The sequence below is a fragment of the Cetorhinus maximus genome, chromosome 18, assembly GCF_964194155.1.
Source record: "Cetorhinus maximus chromosome 18, sCetMax3.hap1.1, whole genome shotgun sequence".
NCBI lineage: Eukaryota > Metazoa > Chordata > Chondrichthyes > Lamniformes > Cetorhinidae > Cetorhinus > Cetorhinus maximus.
In genome coordinates, this window is record NC_135896.1 from 78,405,900 (window position 1) to 78,422,049 (window position 16,150).

At 41.7% G+C, this 16,150-nt stretch overlaps 1 protein-coding gene across 1 annotated transcript; it reads right to left on the minus strand.

Annotated features, from left to right (window-relative positions):
* Positions 1-1,066: 1,066 nt before the first annotated feature.
* LOC144693418 (EEF1A lysine methyltransferase 3-like) lies at positions 1,067-10,616 on the minus strand. The gene is made up of 3 exons (XM_078563297.1): positions 10,446-10,616; positions 6,209-6,320; positions 1,067-1,488 (listed from the first exon to the last, which is right to left on the minus strand). Exons 1-3 carry the CDS (start codon positions 10,614-10,616, stop codon positions 1,067-1,069), a joined length of 705 nt encoding a protein of 234 aa, XP_078419423.1.
* Between the last annotated feature and the right edge of the window lie 5,534 nt (positions 10,617-16,150).

Here is a 16,150-nt window from a genome sequence, read left to right on the forward strand (position 1 = left end):
CATGGAATGTGGACAATTGGGTGTGGATGGTACCACCTACATGGTGGGCCGTAGGTAGTGATGTCTGAACAGTAACGTGTCTAGGACATCTTGGCCTAGAGGTTGTAGTGGGTTGTGCGGATGGTCTTTTCCGAGTTACTTGAAGACTTTAACTTTCCGATAGCGTCTTGAATCCGATTTTGGTTGCCCTTTGTGTTCCTCCACTTTAAAGGAAAATGTAGTTGTACTAATACGGAGAAGATCTAAGATAAATATCTTAGTTTGTCAAAACTAGTTTCCTAGAACGCGAGTCAATCTGTAAATCCTCATCAATGGTGATGGTTTTAACCAAAGCAACACATACCGATCCGGGAATGATAGCGATCTGACTAATTTAATATCTGCAATGAACCTCTTGCACATAATGAAAGCAAGTTATATGTAACTGTTAGTAAAACTGATTAAAGAAAGGGATGAAAAGTTCAAACATTCTTTGATCGTGAGTGGGAATGACAAAACGTGTTTTTGAATGCTGTGTACCATATCGAGTGTATTTGAAACATAAGGTTGCCTTCTATATAAATGTCATATTCTTCTAGATCTTATAGAGCAAGTGTGGGCCCTTCGTTTTGGCAAACTCCTTTAGTGGTTACTGACCCTGCCAACAGAGGACGGGTATGTAGAGATGATTGTTAAACATTGCATTAGTCTGACCTGTTTAAATATCATCTGCCCTTGACTTGTATAAAGATGGATCGCTTCAAAATAATTGGCAAAATCATGTCACACTGAGACTTAATAACACGAGAATGGCTCGTTCAGTAACCTAATTCACCAGTTCACTGCCGAGGTAATCGTATTCCAAGTAGACCAGTAAAATGATGGGTTCCGTCCCTTGCCTGTGCAGAATGAGTTCAGCTCGGGACTCATGGCTGTCGGTGTTATACAGGGCTGTTCACTGTCGGATCGCCTTCAATGATCCATGCTGGAATATTATTCCATTGTTTGCTAGGTTGTTGTTATATGAGTGGGATGTAAATTTAAAATAAAATGTTGAATCCCAATGTTAGGTTCAGTCACCAAGAGATCAATTGTTTTCAGTCAGAAACCTATCCCCAGGACTTGTCTCAATTTTGGTCATTTTGTACAGAATGATATCTTTGTCGTCTTCCCTGTCAACAACCTGGCAATTAAAATACTGAGGTAGAAAATCATCGTGGAAAGAGGGGGAGCGATACTTGTTTCGTATTTCTGAAGAGAGGTAAATTGTGGCCCCTTGCCTGCCGAGATAGCGCAATGTTTCGATTAGAGCAGGGTAGGCAGCTGAGCTATATACAATATCCGAACCCAGGATGAAGTCGTAGCCAGTAGGAAAGTTAGTCTGCTCTTCACCCCAAATCAGGGGACGGGCCTTTACACGGTGCCTGCAGGGAGGGGGCACGTTGATTGAGACATTAGTTTCTATTTGCTTCAGGATGTTCGGTTTATCTGTCAAGGTGACATCTCCACCTGAGGAGGGAGAAAAAAAAAACAATCCATGTTCATTTCGATTTGGACTCCACAACATCGCGATGATGAAGCAAAAGTAACGGCTTCAAAATACGAAATGCCTACACAGTGCCGGGCAGCCCTGCGCCAGCTCATGTTGCTCCGTTGTGGGCGCTCTGTCGACAGGGATGACTGTCCGGAGACGTGGAGTAGGTTGTACCCCTTTATAACAGAGGCCCGATTGCAGCAGCTCTGATGGCCTGCTCATGCGGACAATAGTAAACGTGTCTTTAAATATGAGGTAACACCCCTCGGCGATTTTGTGCAATGCCCGAGATCACTAAAATATTCAGCTCAGCTGTTTCTTTCTCAGGTTTCAGAAAGCTCTTTACATATACAATGCCTGCTATTGACAAAATTTAGATACCTACACAATTCACTTCATTTCACAAAACCTCATTTTTCAGAGATATTCTAAACTCGCATAAACAAGTTTGGAGCCCATGGTCCCGAGGATCGCTGTAGTATTGGCATATCCATTTTTATCACTATTCCTTCACAGGATGTAGGCGTCATTGGCGACGTCAGTATTTATTGCTGATTCCAAATTGTCCTTGCCAGGTGGTGGTGGGCCACCTTCTCGGACCACTGCAGTGTGTGTAGTGAAGGTACGCACAAAGAGCTATTAGGCGGCGGTTCCAGGATTTGACCCAGTGACGATGAAGGAATGGCAATCTAACTCCAAGTCGGGATGGTGTGTGCCTTGGAGGGGAGGCTGGTGGCGGTGGTGTTCCTATCCGTCTACTGCCTTTGTGCTTCTAGATGGTAGATGCCAAGGCTTGGATCGTGCTGTCCAAGAAGCCTTGACAATTTGCTGGTTGGTGTACACTACAACTACTGCACACTGGTAATAGAGGGCGTGAGTATTTAAAGTGGTGGATGGGGCGTTATTAAAGCTAGTTGCTTCGTGTTGGATGGTGTAGCTCATCAAGGCAAGTGGAAGGTATTCCAGCACACTCTTGATTTATGCCTTGTAAACTGTGGACCAGCTTTGGGAAGTCAGGAAGTGAGTCACTCAATGAGGATTACCTGTCCGTTTTTGTAGCTATTGTATTTAAGTGACTGGTTCAATTAAGTTTCTGGTCAATGATGACCCTCAAGATGTATTGGTGGGGACTTTGATGATGGTAGTGCCATTCAATGCCAAGGGGAGATGGTTTGACTCCCTCTTGCTGGCAATTGCCTACCATCTTGTACGGCTTGAATGTCATTTGCCACTTAAAAGCCCAAGCCTGAACTTGTCCAGGTCTTGCTGCATGTGGGCACAGGCTAACCTTTTCATTTGCAATGGCACTGAGCATTGTGCAATGATCAAAAGTCATTGATTAAGCAGCTTTTATTTATTATTTGATGGTATGTGGGCATCGCTAGGCCATTTCAGAGGACAGTTAAGAGTCAACCACATTGCTCTGGATCTGGAGTCACATGTAGACCAGACCAAATAACGATGGCAAGGGCAACTCAATGGGTTTTTACAACAATTGCTTATGGGTTTCATTGTCACCATTACTGAGATTAGCTTTCAATTCCGGATTTATTAACTGAACTTAATTTCCATCAACTGTCATGATAGGATTTGAACCCGTGTCCCCAGAGAATTAGCCTGAGCTTCTAGATTACTGGTCCAGTGACATTACTACTACACGACCACCGCCTTGGGTCAAGGACACTGCCCTGATGAACTCCGACAGCCATTTCCTGGGGTTGAGATTATTCGCTTTCAACAACCGCAAAAATCTTACTTCATGCCAGATATGACTCCAACTAATGGAGAGCTGGCACCCTGATTCATTTTGTCTTCAGTTCTGCCAGGACTCCATGATGTCACACTTGATGAAATACTGTCTTGATGTCAAGGACAGTCAATCTCACCCCACCTTTAGAAGTCGCTACTTTTGCCCATGCTTGGACCAAAGCTGTAATGAACTCTGGAGGCGAGTGTTCCCGGTGGAACACAAATTGAGTACGGGTGAACAGGCTATTGGTGAATGAGTAACTCTTGAGAACACTGTCAACATCAATTGGCTGGACTGGATCTGGTCTGCTATTTGTAGATAGGACATACCTAGATAACATTCCACAATGTCGGTACATTGCTGTAGAACTGGAACTGCTAGGCTAGATCTCATCGAGCACACGGTGGGAAATAGATGGGGTGGAATCTGTTCCTTAGCTCATGTCTATGGGGCCCGTACATTCCCATCAACAATGTGATGCAGAATTCAGTGTCTTTCTTTGAAGAACTTCAGGCATACATGAGAATAATTAAGAGCCACTGACCAAATATTCATATAACTGCTAGGTCTAACAATCTATCACTAGTTCATTAGAGTAATTCATGTTACAATTCTCATCCCGATGTTCTAGTCACTCCATGGCCGCACCATTCACTATATCTACAAATGACTCCAGCTATGCAACTCCGAAGAATTCTGCATTCCTTCAGCTCTAACCCGCGCAGCGTGTCTCACTCCCTTCGCCATTTCACCGGCAACCGTGTCTTCAGCCGGCTATGTGCTAACTCTAGATTTTCCTCCCTAAATCTCTCACATCACCTGTATTCTCCTTTAAGATGCTTTTCTAAACCTACCTTTTGGACAAAGCTTCTAATCGCCCAACCCAATACCTGCTTCTTTGGATCTGTTCAAACGTTTGACAGATTATGCTCCAGTGAAATGCCTGTGACGTCTCACCAGTTGTTGGCGCTATATAAATGCAGGCTGTCTTTGTGGCTGTATTCCATTTCCAATTGTCAGACACCAAGTGTTGAAATCGCAGATTCAAAAGCACAATGACGTTTCCCTCCGTGATATGTTATTATGTATGGATGTCAGTACTAGATACCACTTAGTTGCTACTTACTTACTGAAGCTTCAATTGCCGGATTGTGACAGAGGACTAAAGGAAGGTTCACCTTCATTTGTTTGCAAGCTCAAGGCTTGGCTCCTTTGTCTGCTGTATTTAACGATAATTCAAATACTACCAGACGTACTACTTGCGTTTATTAAGTTTATCATTTAACAGAGTAAAACGTGCCAAGAAGCTTCACAGAAATATCATTAGCCAAAGTTTCATCCTGACCTACATAAGGAGATAATATCTCAGACCAACAAAAATTGGTCAGAGGAGGTAAGTTTTAAAAAGTTACGTAAAGGAGCAAAGAAAGATAGAGACGGAAAGGGTGAGATAGGGAATTCTATAACTTTCAATCTAACTTTTAATCTAGCTAGGTTGATAGGCCAGATAATATCTGTTCAATTCACACGTTGAGCGCAGAAATATCTTTATAGGGGCAATAGGAAAATCACCAGGTAATCTATTTGTGGTGGTGTTGGTTCTGTGATAGACATTGGCCAGGCCCCAAGAAGAACAATCCTGTTCTCCTCAGCATAGCATCACGGAATTATATCCATTCGGGATTGGTTAGACAAACAACAGCAACAGCAACAACAACAGCAACACCAACAACAACAACAGCAACACCAACAACAACAACAGCAACACCAACAACAACAACGACACCACCAACAGAAACACCAACACCAACAACACCAACAGCACCAACACCACCGACACCACCAACAACACTAACAACACTAACACCAACATCAACAACACCACCAGCAACAATAACAGCAACACCAACAACAACAGCAACACCAACAACAACAGCAACACCAACAACAACAGCAACACCAACAACAACACCAACAACAACAGCAACAACAACAGCAACAACAGCAACACCAACAACAACAGCAACACCAACAACAACAGCAACACCAACAACAACAGCAGCAACACCAACAACAGCAACACCAACAACAACAGCAACACCAACAACAGCAACACCAACAACAACAGAAACATCAACAACAACAACAGCAACACCAACAACAACAACGACACCACCAACAGAAACACCAACACCAATACCAACAGCACCAACAGCACCGACACCACCAACAACACTAACAACACTAACACCAACATCAACAACAATACCACCAGCAACAACAACAGCAACACCAACAACACCACCAGCAACACCACCACCAACACCACCAGCAACACCACCACCAACAACACTAACAACAAATCGTTCCAAGGCACTTTACAGCGTTACAGAATCGTACATAATTTGATACGGAGCACATAAGGAGCTCATTGAGGTTTCAAGGAACACCTTAAATGAGGGGAGAGAAAAGAGGTACTGATATCTAACGAGGAAATTCTAGAGTTCAGGCTGTGGCCGCTGATATAACAGTGATTAAGTCAGGAAAATTCAAGAGGTCAGATTTGGATGAGTGCAGGATTGGAGGTGGTTGCAGAGGTACTGAAAGGCGAGGGCATGGGGGGCACTTGGAAGCAAGAATGATCATTTTAAAATCAAGAGGTTGCTTATCCGAGATCCAATGTAGGCCACTGAGCATGGGGTGAACAATGGAAATATTTCTACTTCATTTATATTCTCTTTGAAGGTGAGAACCAAACGTCTACAGCAGAGAGACTGAATCCTCCAAATACACTTTTACCAGCGGCGAGAGGAATTAATCAATACCTTCCAACTGCCTTGGACACGCATTTTCCGATATAGACCCGCCGTCTCATTGTTGCTCATGTTGCTTTATAATATCAGCAAGGTGATATCGTTCATTTCATTTCTCAAACTTTGACTTACCAAGTAGAGTGGTTAAAATCCCCACAATTCCAGTGCCTGATCCCAGCTCAATCACCTTCTTGCCAATAAAGTTGATGCTCTCTTTCTCAAAATACCGGCAAAGAAAAATCCCCTGAAAAGATGGAACATCTACGTTATGATTTACTCATTCAGAAAGTCATGCAAATCTCTTGGATACCGATGCCATGTTAATGAAATGTAGGAACTGAGAATAAATAATTGCACAAGAATAATGGAAAATTCCACCGATCTGTTCTCAGTCGGTCCCTGTCACCAATTCCCAGTGGGCTCAGATCGTCGGGCGCGCCTTTTTGCTCACTACCGGTGATGCAGCGGGTCCCAGAAATGATCTAACCTGCCGCCCCAGCATTTCAGCACAGATAACATTTCAGTGCTATCAAGTTCCTCATGCAAATACCTGAGCGCAATCAAAGCTGCATCAATGACTCAAGTGAAGATGCAGCACCAGTTGTGGTCTAAAAATACACTAGAAGGTCCCAGTTTTGAGTCCTGGTCTGCACTGTTTACCTATTCCTGTGAATGCTCTAATGTGCGCCCTCAGCAACAATATCCATGGACTCTGCGTCTGCTCTAAAGCACGTCGAAAGGCCACTCATTGCGGGGAAGAAGCATGTTACTGTAGAACCGAAGACGTCAGGAGGAAATAGGGGGAATTTGAAAGGTGACATAAAACACCCCAACGGCATCAATAAGGGAACCATATTTAATCATCTACGCTGACATCAGCGAATTGTACATTGTTTTTTTTTTTCAAATATGTGAGAAATGCCTCCAATGATCTCGAGGGAAGAGAATTCCACTTACTAACGACCTATTGAGAGAGAAAACATCGCCTCATCTCCTCCTTAAATGGGAGACTCATTATGCTTAAACTATGTCCCCTAGTCCTAGTCCCTCCCATAAGTAGATTCATCCTCCCAACATCGAACCCTGTCAAGTCTCCGAGGATCTTACATGTTTCAATAAGATCGCCTCTCATTCTTCTAAATCCCAATGGATACAGGACCAACCTGTTCTCTTAAAATAACCCGTTCGTCCCAGGAATCGGTGGATTGAACTTTCTTTGAACTGCTTCTAATGCAATTATATTCTTTCTTAAGTAAGGAGACCAAAATTCTACACGGTACTCCAGATGTGGTCTCACCAACGCCCTATACAACTAACCAATCTTCTATCCATGCTAACGTGTTACTCCCTACATCATGTGCTCTTGTTTTGCGCAGTAACCTTTGATGTGGCATTGTGAAGGAAAGGGGATAAAATAATATGGAGTCAATACAGTAATATTAATTAAAAGTTGCTTTGGGTGAACTCACAATAAAACAAATGTTAACAGGAGTCAAAGCTAGCTTGCAAAAACAGCAAGGTGAACCCCCTTCAAAACAATGTGGATTCACCAACAAGAAATACACATACCTAAAAAACGGTATTTTATGGTTCTTGCTATTGCGTTAGCACATACAATGTTACCTCAGATAATTAAAACCGCAACCAGATAAAAGAATGCTAGACCTCAAGTCTTACTATCTTACTGGACGCAGTACCTTGACTAAGTAACATCAGCCAACACGGCTTTTATGTAAAGTCCAGTTTTCAGGAATAAATTCAACATAATATAGAAATTGAAGGGAACCCTCATTATAACAGGTGGTCTTTTCGCCAAATTTAGGATACTAATTAGGATTGGTCTATTATTGATCAAATGAACATGTCTGTTCATTTCTCTGAAATATCTCAACCCAAACTCGAATTTTCAGATTCTTTAGATTCTCGTAGGTTGACTTCAGACCTGTTCTGAACCTAGCGAATCTCACATACTCGGAGATTAAGGCAATATTATTTTAATATTTGATGGATATCCTTACTTTCTTTTGAAATGCTATATCTGTAACAAGTAAAGTCTAAACCTAAGATTCTCTTATATAAATAAAAACTAGCTAACTTTTCTTTTTGTGATTTATCTAGTTTGCTATTTATACCTTTTGTATAACCACCACAATTTCATGCTTTCCTATTATAATAAATTTATGTGTATTTAAAACTTTAATCATCTCATTTAAACTTCTGCATCAAAGACTCACAAACCCCCACACAAGTTCTCATGTGGTGAAAGAATGTTTACTGAGGAGTTTTCTGAAGCCCTTATAATCTCTGGGAAATTACAACCTATTTAAGAAATAGTTGTAAAAAGTCCATCAGGGAGAAGGTAATAATTCTGGTTGATTTCAATCCTTCATTTGGAGGTTGAGCAGGACTCATAACCCAGTTATGCGGCCTTAGGTCTAGCTCCCTCTGACTGAATTTGAAGGGAATTTAAACAGAAGGTACACCAGACCTTGAATAAACTTCATATATTAAATAAAGCTTGTAATACACCTCAGTACCTTATCAAATGCCTTTGGAAATCCATGTATACTACATTCACATGCTTGCCTTTATCCAAGCTGTCTGTCACTTCTTCAAAGAACTCTGACAAGTTAGTCAAACACTATTTCCGTTTCACAAAACTATTTTGACTCTGCCTGATTGGAGTAAGAGTTTCCCAGTGCCCTGCTATGACAGCTGTTAGGTTAACAGGCCCGTAGTTTCCTATTTTATGTCACCCTCCTTTCTTGAATATAGGAGTTACATTTGTTAGTTCCCAATCCGATGGGACTTTCCACAATCTAGGGAATTTTGTAAAATTACAGCTAATGAATCTACTATCCCAGCAGCCAGTTATTTTAAGACCCTAGGATGCAGGCCATCATTCCTGTGGACTTGCCAACCTTTACTTCTAATAGTTTTCTCGGTACCCTTTCCCTGGTGATTGTAATTGTTTTAAGTTCCCCCCTCCTTTTCACCTTTTGATTCCTAAGTTTTTCTGGAATGCTATTTGTGTCTTCTATAGTGAAGACAGACACAAAATATTTGTTCAATGCTTCTGCCATTTCCTTATTTCCCATTATTAATTCCCCAGGCTCACATTCTAGAGGACTAATGCTCACTCTAGTGACTTATTTTCTTTTTTAAATATTTGTACCAACTCTTACTGTCTTTATATTTCTAACTAGCTTCCTCTAATATTCCAATTTCTCCTTTTTTGATCATTCTTTGCTTTAAAAAAAAAATTCTGTCCAATCTTCCGACTTGTGACTAATCTTTGCGGAATTGTAAAGTTTTTTTTTCAAAGTGATACCATCCAAAGTTTCCTTAATTAGCCATAGATGCTGCATCCTTCTCAAACTTTTCATTGAGAGTTATGAAATATCTCCTTAACTGTCATATGAATTCGGAGAGCTACCCTACCACCTTTTCCTAGCTTACAGTCCTTCCAAAGTATCAATAACCTTGAATGTTCAGGTGCCAGCCTTGGTCACCTTGCAACCATGTCTCTAATGGCAATCAGGTCATTCAATTTATTTCTATTTGTGCTGACAATGTATCTGATTTGTTACAAATGACATACACATTCAGATACAAGGCCTTCATTTTTTTCACTATTTTTGCAAACTCTGGCCTTGTCTGCTGGTGTACTCTTAAGTTTCTATGCTCTATCCTTTCCAGCCACACTCTGCAAATCATTAACCTTATTGTTACCTTGCTCTATTGCCTTGTCCTTTCCCTTTAATTTACCACATCTTTCTCACATGACCACCTCCTCCACCCCCAAATAATTAGTTTAAAGCCTTCTCTACCACTCTAAATTTATGACTTGCTAGAACACTGGCTCCAGCATGGCTCAGGCGAAGCACAAACTTTGAGGCACACGTTTAACTGCCTAATCTTATTTACCCTACACCAATTTGTTTGTGGCTCGGGTAATAATCCAGAGATTATTCATCATAAACGCAGAAGTCCTTTGTGATTCTGTTTTTCAATTTAGCCCTACTCAGTCAACCCACCACCGCCCCTCCACCCCACCAACTGTACCTGATCACTGGCCAAATCAGAAGGCTCTATCCTAAAAGGCCTGTCGGCCTTCTGGAACAAAGTATCCAGGTAACTTTCCCCTCATTGAAGTTCCTCCAGCCCTCGACACTTAGCGCAGACTGTGAATAAGATACGTCAGCTCGGTAATACGTTCCCGAAACGCATCATTTTGTGTTTGCAAAGGCCGAAGTTCTAAACTGCCGCTCAGAACAGATGCAGAATGAAATGGACTGCATTTTTCAGGGAGGTATTTTAAATGCAACAGGCCGGCTTTGCCTCTATCCGATTAATCCAGTTCACTTACTGCTTCCCAGACATATGCAGAATAGCCAAGATTAGCATTGATGAATCGTGAGATCCTCAAATTGTATCCGCAGAACTCGTATGTGTTCTCCAAAATGATTATACTTGAATCGGTACTCCCGTCATTTTTGGCATCAGCGCTGGACTCCTCGAGCCGTCGGACTGTCGTCATCCTTTCTAATCTTCCCCTGGAATTTCCCTGTTGGATCCTCTGTGAGCTGCGGTGTTTTCCGCTCCAGGCGCAGGATTGAAACAGAAGGAAGATTGGTGGAAACGGTAGAACTAGCATTTATATAACGCTCGTTGAGACCTCGAGGCGGCCCAAGCTCCCGTACAGCCAATTAAATGTTCTCACCCTCGTTATGCAGACACACTCGGCTACTAATGTTGCGAACAGCAAGTTTCCCCAACCAGCAATAAGATAGATAACCAATTGGCATGTTTAAGTCGTGTTAGTTGAGGGATCAGTGTTGGTCAGGACAGTGGGAAAACCCTTCTGCGTTTCTTCCAACGGCGGCGTGAACAGATAGTCATAGTTTGAGGTTTAATAAGAAAAATGACACATTGCCAACAGCAGCACTGCCCTATCAGGAGCACCTGCATTATTTGATCAGATCTGGCAGCCGGAGCTGGGATCCTCGCTCTTTTAAGGCAAAATCTAGGATGCCACCATCGAACCAAGCTATCATTGCAACTTGAGCCACATTTTACAACAATATTGCATTATTTCCACCGTTTTACAGTTAAATTGCAACGTTTAGTTGCCAGTGGTTTCCATGGGGCGGGAAGAAATTCAAATTATATCGGACACAGAAAGGCACATCAGTAGTTTTTTAATGGTAATACTTTGGAATGTACGTTGGAAAACCTGAGCGTAACTTTGACTGAGGCACGGCGGAAACAACCCCAACCGTAGATCCCAGTGTAGGAAATATTATTCCCCCTTAGATTTCACAAGCCACTTCATAAAAGCATGTTTCTTGTTGAGGTGGTTGGCATACAGCGGTCGCAGAATAGAGTCCATCGTAAACACGTGCTAAAATTTGGAAATTGCTCCAAGTGTGTGTGTAATAGTGGGTGCGCAGTGTCCTGAACTGAAATTTAGTTTAACTTCCTAGTGTAACATTTTGAAGTGAACTTAGAACTTTAAAACTGCAAAAGAAACCGCAAGCCTGTTACGATTTCACAAAAACTGCCTGTCAGTGGCAGTGACATGTCAATCAACGGTCAGCCATTGCCTGAATAGATGCAAATTACTGTGCACAGGGAACTGAGCCCGCAGCTGTAACTTGGGCGTGGCTCGGAAAGGTCCCGGGAAGAAAACACCATCCTGCTGACGCACAGAATAGTCATCGCAGAATGCCCATAAAATAGGGTGCATTTCAAACAGTGTTCAGCTTGGTACAAATGGGAATTCAATGTAGAAATGGAAGTAGGTCCTTATTTTTACCCCCAATACTTGTAGTTGTTACTGTTACAGTACTATTGGTCAAAAAGGGATAAATCTTGGTGGTAGACAAATTATTGGACTAATTGTCATTTAGAAAGGCACCTAGGAGAGTCAGCATGGATTTGTTAAGGGAAAGTAGTGCTTGATTAATTTGGTTGAATTTTTTGATGAGTGTTAATGAGGATAGCGCACTTCATACATTCCACATGGATTTTAGCAAGGCTCCTGACAAGGTCTCACACGGCAGGTTGGCCAGAAAAGTAAAAACCCATGGGATCCAAGAGAACGTTGCTTGTTGGATCCCAAATTGCGTCAGTAGCAGGAGGCAAAGGACAATGGCCGATGGATGTTTTTCTGACTGGAACGCTGTTTCCAGTGATGTTCCCCAGGGATCAGTACTAGGTCCCTTTCTGTCCGTGGCATATATAAACGAGTTAGACTTAAATGTAGGAAACATGCTTAAGAAAATTGCACTTGACACGAAAATTGGTCACGTGGTTGATCGCTCTGCACTTCGGGAGGATATCAATGGACTTGTCGGGTGGGCAAAAAAGTGGCAAATGGAATTCAATCTGGAGAGGTGTTAGGGATTGCATTTGGAGAGGGTAAACAAGTTAAGGGTATACACAATAAGTGGTAGGTTGCTGAGAAATGTAGAGGAACCGAGGGAGCGCATGTCCACTGATCCTTAAATGTAGCAGAGCAGGGTATATATGTTTTTAAAGAAAGCAAACAGAATACTTTCCTTCACTAGCCAATCTTAGAGCTTAAGAGCATGGGCGTTATTCTAGAACTGTATAAAGCTCTAGTTAGGCCACAGTTAGATTACTACGTGCAGATCTAGTCATTACATTGCAGGAAGAATATGATTACACGAGAGAAAACAGGGAGGAGATTTACATAGTTGTTGCCAGTAATGGATAGTTTTGGGTATAAAGAGAGATTGAATTATCTTGGGGTTGTTTTCTTTGGAAAAGAGGATATGAGGAGAGATTTAATTGAGGTGTATAAAGTGATGGGAGCCCTAGATAAATTGGATAGGAGCTCGTTTCCATTGGCAGAGAGGTCAATAAACAAGCGGTAGAGATACAAAGTAATTGGCAGAATTTTTTTCGCTCAGAAGCTGCTGGTCTAAAAATTCACTGCCTGAAAGGGCGGTAGAGGCAGAAACCCTCATTGCATTTGAAAACTGGATAAACACTTGAAACGCTGCAACATACCGACCAGGAGCTGAAAAGTGAGATTAAACTGGATAACTATTCTCTCTGTCGGCACAGAAAAGATGGGTCAGATGGTCTCACTAAATTTCCTCTGTTTCTATCCCCTCCGCTTTACCTTCCGTGGAAGATTATTCCATCTACTGATCGCCTTCACTAAAGTAATTAGATGTGTTTTTGACTGTGCACTCCAGCTGTTTTAAATATATGAAAATGTTAAACTTTTCGGCATGTATCTTCCCTGTACTGAATAGCATTTGGAATACTCCAATAAGAACACCCTGACCCCAATGTCCCCATTCCTGCAACCACCCCTACAATTGTCAGTTTTACTCATGAATAACAAAGCGATCACAGTAGATTTCACCACCTGTCCCTTCGCAGATTTTAGCTGGTATCTAATTTTAATGTGGGCAATAATAACGAAACTGCCTCAAAACTGAACTGGAAAGAAAACAGATGTATGAAAAAGCGAACCTGTTGCAAAAGTACTGCATCATTTCTACCATTATAGAATTACATTACGTCTGGTGGGAGCTTTTTCCAAATTTTGCTAGTAGTTTCCATAAAACCTCCTTAAAACGGGAAGAACTTGAAATTATTCATGTAGAAAGGCACGAGTGGCTCAATTAATTAACCTGCGCCCATCGACAGGTCTCTATTTTTCTGCGTACATTTCAATCAAAGTACCATCATGGGTTAAGTAACTGAACCACACATGTGGTAACACTTTGATTGAAATGTACACAGAAAAATAGAGACATGTCAGCAGGGCCGCTGCCGTCTAATTGGTAGATTCCAAGCAGGAAATGTTTTATTCCTTCACATTTCGCCTACTAGTCTGTCAAATCATTTATCTTTAGTTTGATGATAAAATGAGCTCCCTTACATCCATTGGAAGGTCAATCAGTCTACTCATCACCTTATGTAGTACTCAGACCTAATCTGTTTTTTCAATGCCCCTCTTCCAATTCTGTCGTCTTCTCATTGCAAACCTATGAACATGTTAAAGTATTGACTTTAAAAAAAATTTGTATGCATCTTTTAGTGTTTATATACTCCAAAGAGACCACCCCTATCCGCTATCTCTTCAATCATCACTTTTGTATTTCATTTCTCACAGCGGATTCCACTTTCGTGCCCATCCCACACTTCAGCAGGTATCTCAGTTTAGTTTGGACAACGAATAACTAATTTTCCAAAAACTAAGTTGGAAAAAGGACAGAAGCATAAGAAAGGCGACTTTTGGGAGGAAAGTTCAATCAGGTATTCATCAATTATTATGATTTATAGGCGAAATAACAACCTGATGGGAATAACGTATCTCGTACTGTTGATAATGCATATTGTACCTACTAAACAACTAAGATGTATCGTACTTGGAACGTCCAAGATGGTTATTTATTTCTCTACGAACTCTAATCAAAGGACCTGAATCAACAAGCCGTGGTCAGCAGGAGACATGTTTGACCAAAGAGGGCTGAGGTGGAGAGGGGAGGATCTTGCTTGCCCTTGGAAATAGAGAGGTCAGGGAGGCACATTTTCACCCAGTGCGAATTGTAACGATTGTAACAGCTCATCAAAGCGCATTGTGTGCTGCATTTATATTTATTATAGCAAAGAAAAGTACAGGACTCTGTCCTTGAATAAACGACTACATTTGACTGCAGTACAATATTTCCACAACCTCCTTGTAAGTACAATTCGTTAAGTTCCTCTAACCTTTCTACTCCATTGATGAAGCATGCGCCTCTGAACTGGTCGAAAGGCTTGTTTCAGGGCTCTGGAAGACTGCAGGTCCCACACCTCATTGACAAAAACATTTCAATTTTCAGTGTTGGGGTTGCTTCTGTCACCGTGGTTTGATGCATCCTAACCGCTACTTCCGATACCTGGAGGTAGCGTGGAGAGTGTTCAGGCTCTGAAGGTTTAGCATGAGGATTAGAATTGGGCACATGAGGAGGAATAGGCACATTTGTAAATGCAAAATATTTAATTGATGACAAAAAACCCCGAACTCAAGGGAATATTAAAAGCAGGCCCACAACTTGTAGCACTTCTAGGGTATTGACTCAAAATGGCAAAGAAGGCGATTGGAAAGTTTTTTAAATAAAAGTAAAATGAAGGAAATAACTCACATTCCTATAGCAGCGTCGCTGTATCTCAAACTTCTTTACGACCGATGACACACGTTTAAAGCGTTGAAAGACACTGTTATAATGTAAAGAAAAATGCCAAATTGCAGATAACAATATCCCAGAAACAGCAATGAGAAATGAGATAACTAAGAAGAGGATCTAGATGCGTGTTGTTTGTTAAGAAATAAACATTGGGCAGGCGGCACCCCCCCGCCACCCCGCCACCCCGCCAATCCCTTCATCCAATAGTACAATGGAAGATTTTACATCCACCTCAGACTGCCGTCTCCTCAGTTTAAGACCTATTCTGGAAACAGCGCCACATGGCTGTGTCAAACTTGGCTGTAAACTGATGTCCCTGGACTGGGTCTTGAACAGGTGACCTGCTAAAGCAGAAACACGAGTGCTACTTCTGAGCCAAGATTAACACTTGTACAAAAGTAAAGACTTAACAACAGTCGAGCAAATTAAAAGAAATGCAGCTGGCGTTTACTAGATTAGCAGCAGAACAGATAATTGATTACGACTTTGAGGTTCTATCAATGCTTCCGTGGCAAGGACAGGAAGAAGAGAAACACAGTCGGGAAAGGGGGAAATGACATGAGTTGAAGGAGATAGAGAAACAGGCCAGTGAGAAGACGAAGGATAATTCTTCTGCTCTTGAACTAAAACGGATCTGGACTTTCTAAGCGAGATCAGGGAACACAACACCGACTGCCTTAATAAATCAAATATGATTCCAAATTTTAAGTGGATATAACATTGCAATTTTCTTCTGAGCATTCCCAATTGTTAACTGCCATTGAAGTGAGATAAACGTGCATTGAATAACCGATTCAGATTTCATGAATCAGAAATATGCTGCATTTCTTTAATATTGCCCATTCCACTGAAGGCTTGG

Bases quoted from the DNA above. Each gene is read 5' to 3' on its own strand.
- LOC144693418 (XM_078563297.1), bottom strand. From the start codon at position 10,616: ATGACGACAGTCCGACGGCTCGAGGAGTCCAGCGCTGATGCCAAAAAT. The intron at 6,321-10,445 runs GTAAGTGAACTG...CCATCTTTTCAG, and splicing joins CTGCATATGTCTGGGAAGCA to GGGATTTTTCTTTGCCGGTA. The intron at 1,489-6,208 runs GTAAGTCAAAGT...CTCCCTCCTCAG, and splicing joins GATTTTAACCACTCTACTTG to GTGGAGATGTCACCTTGACA.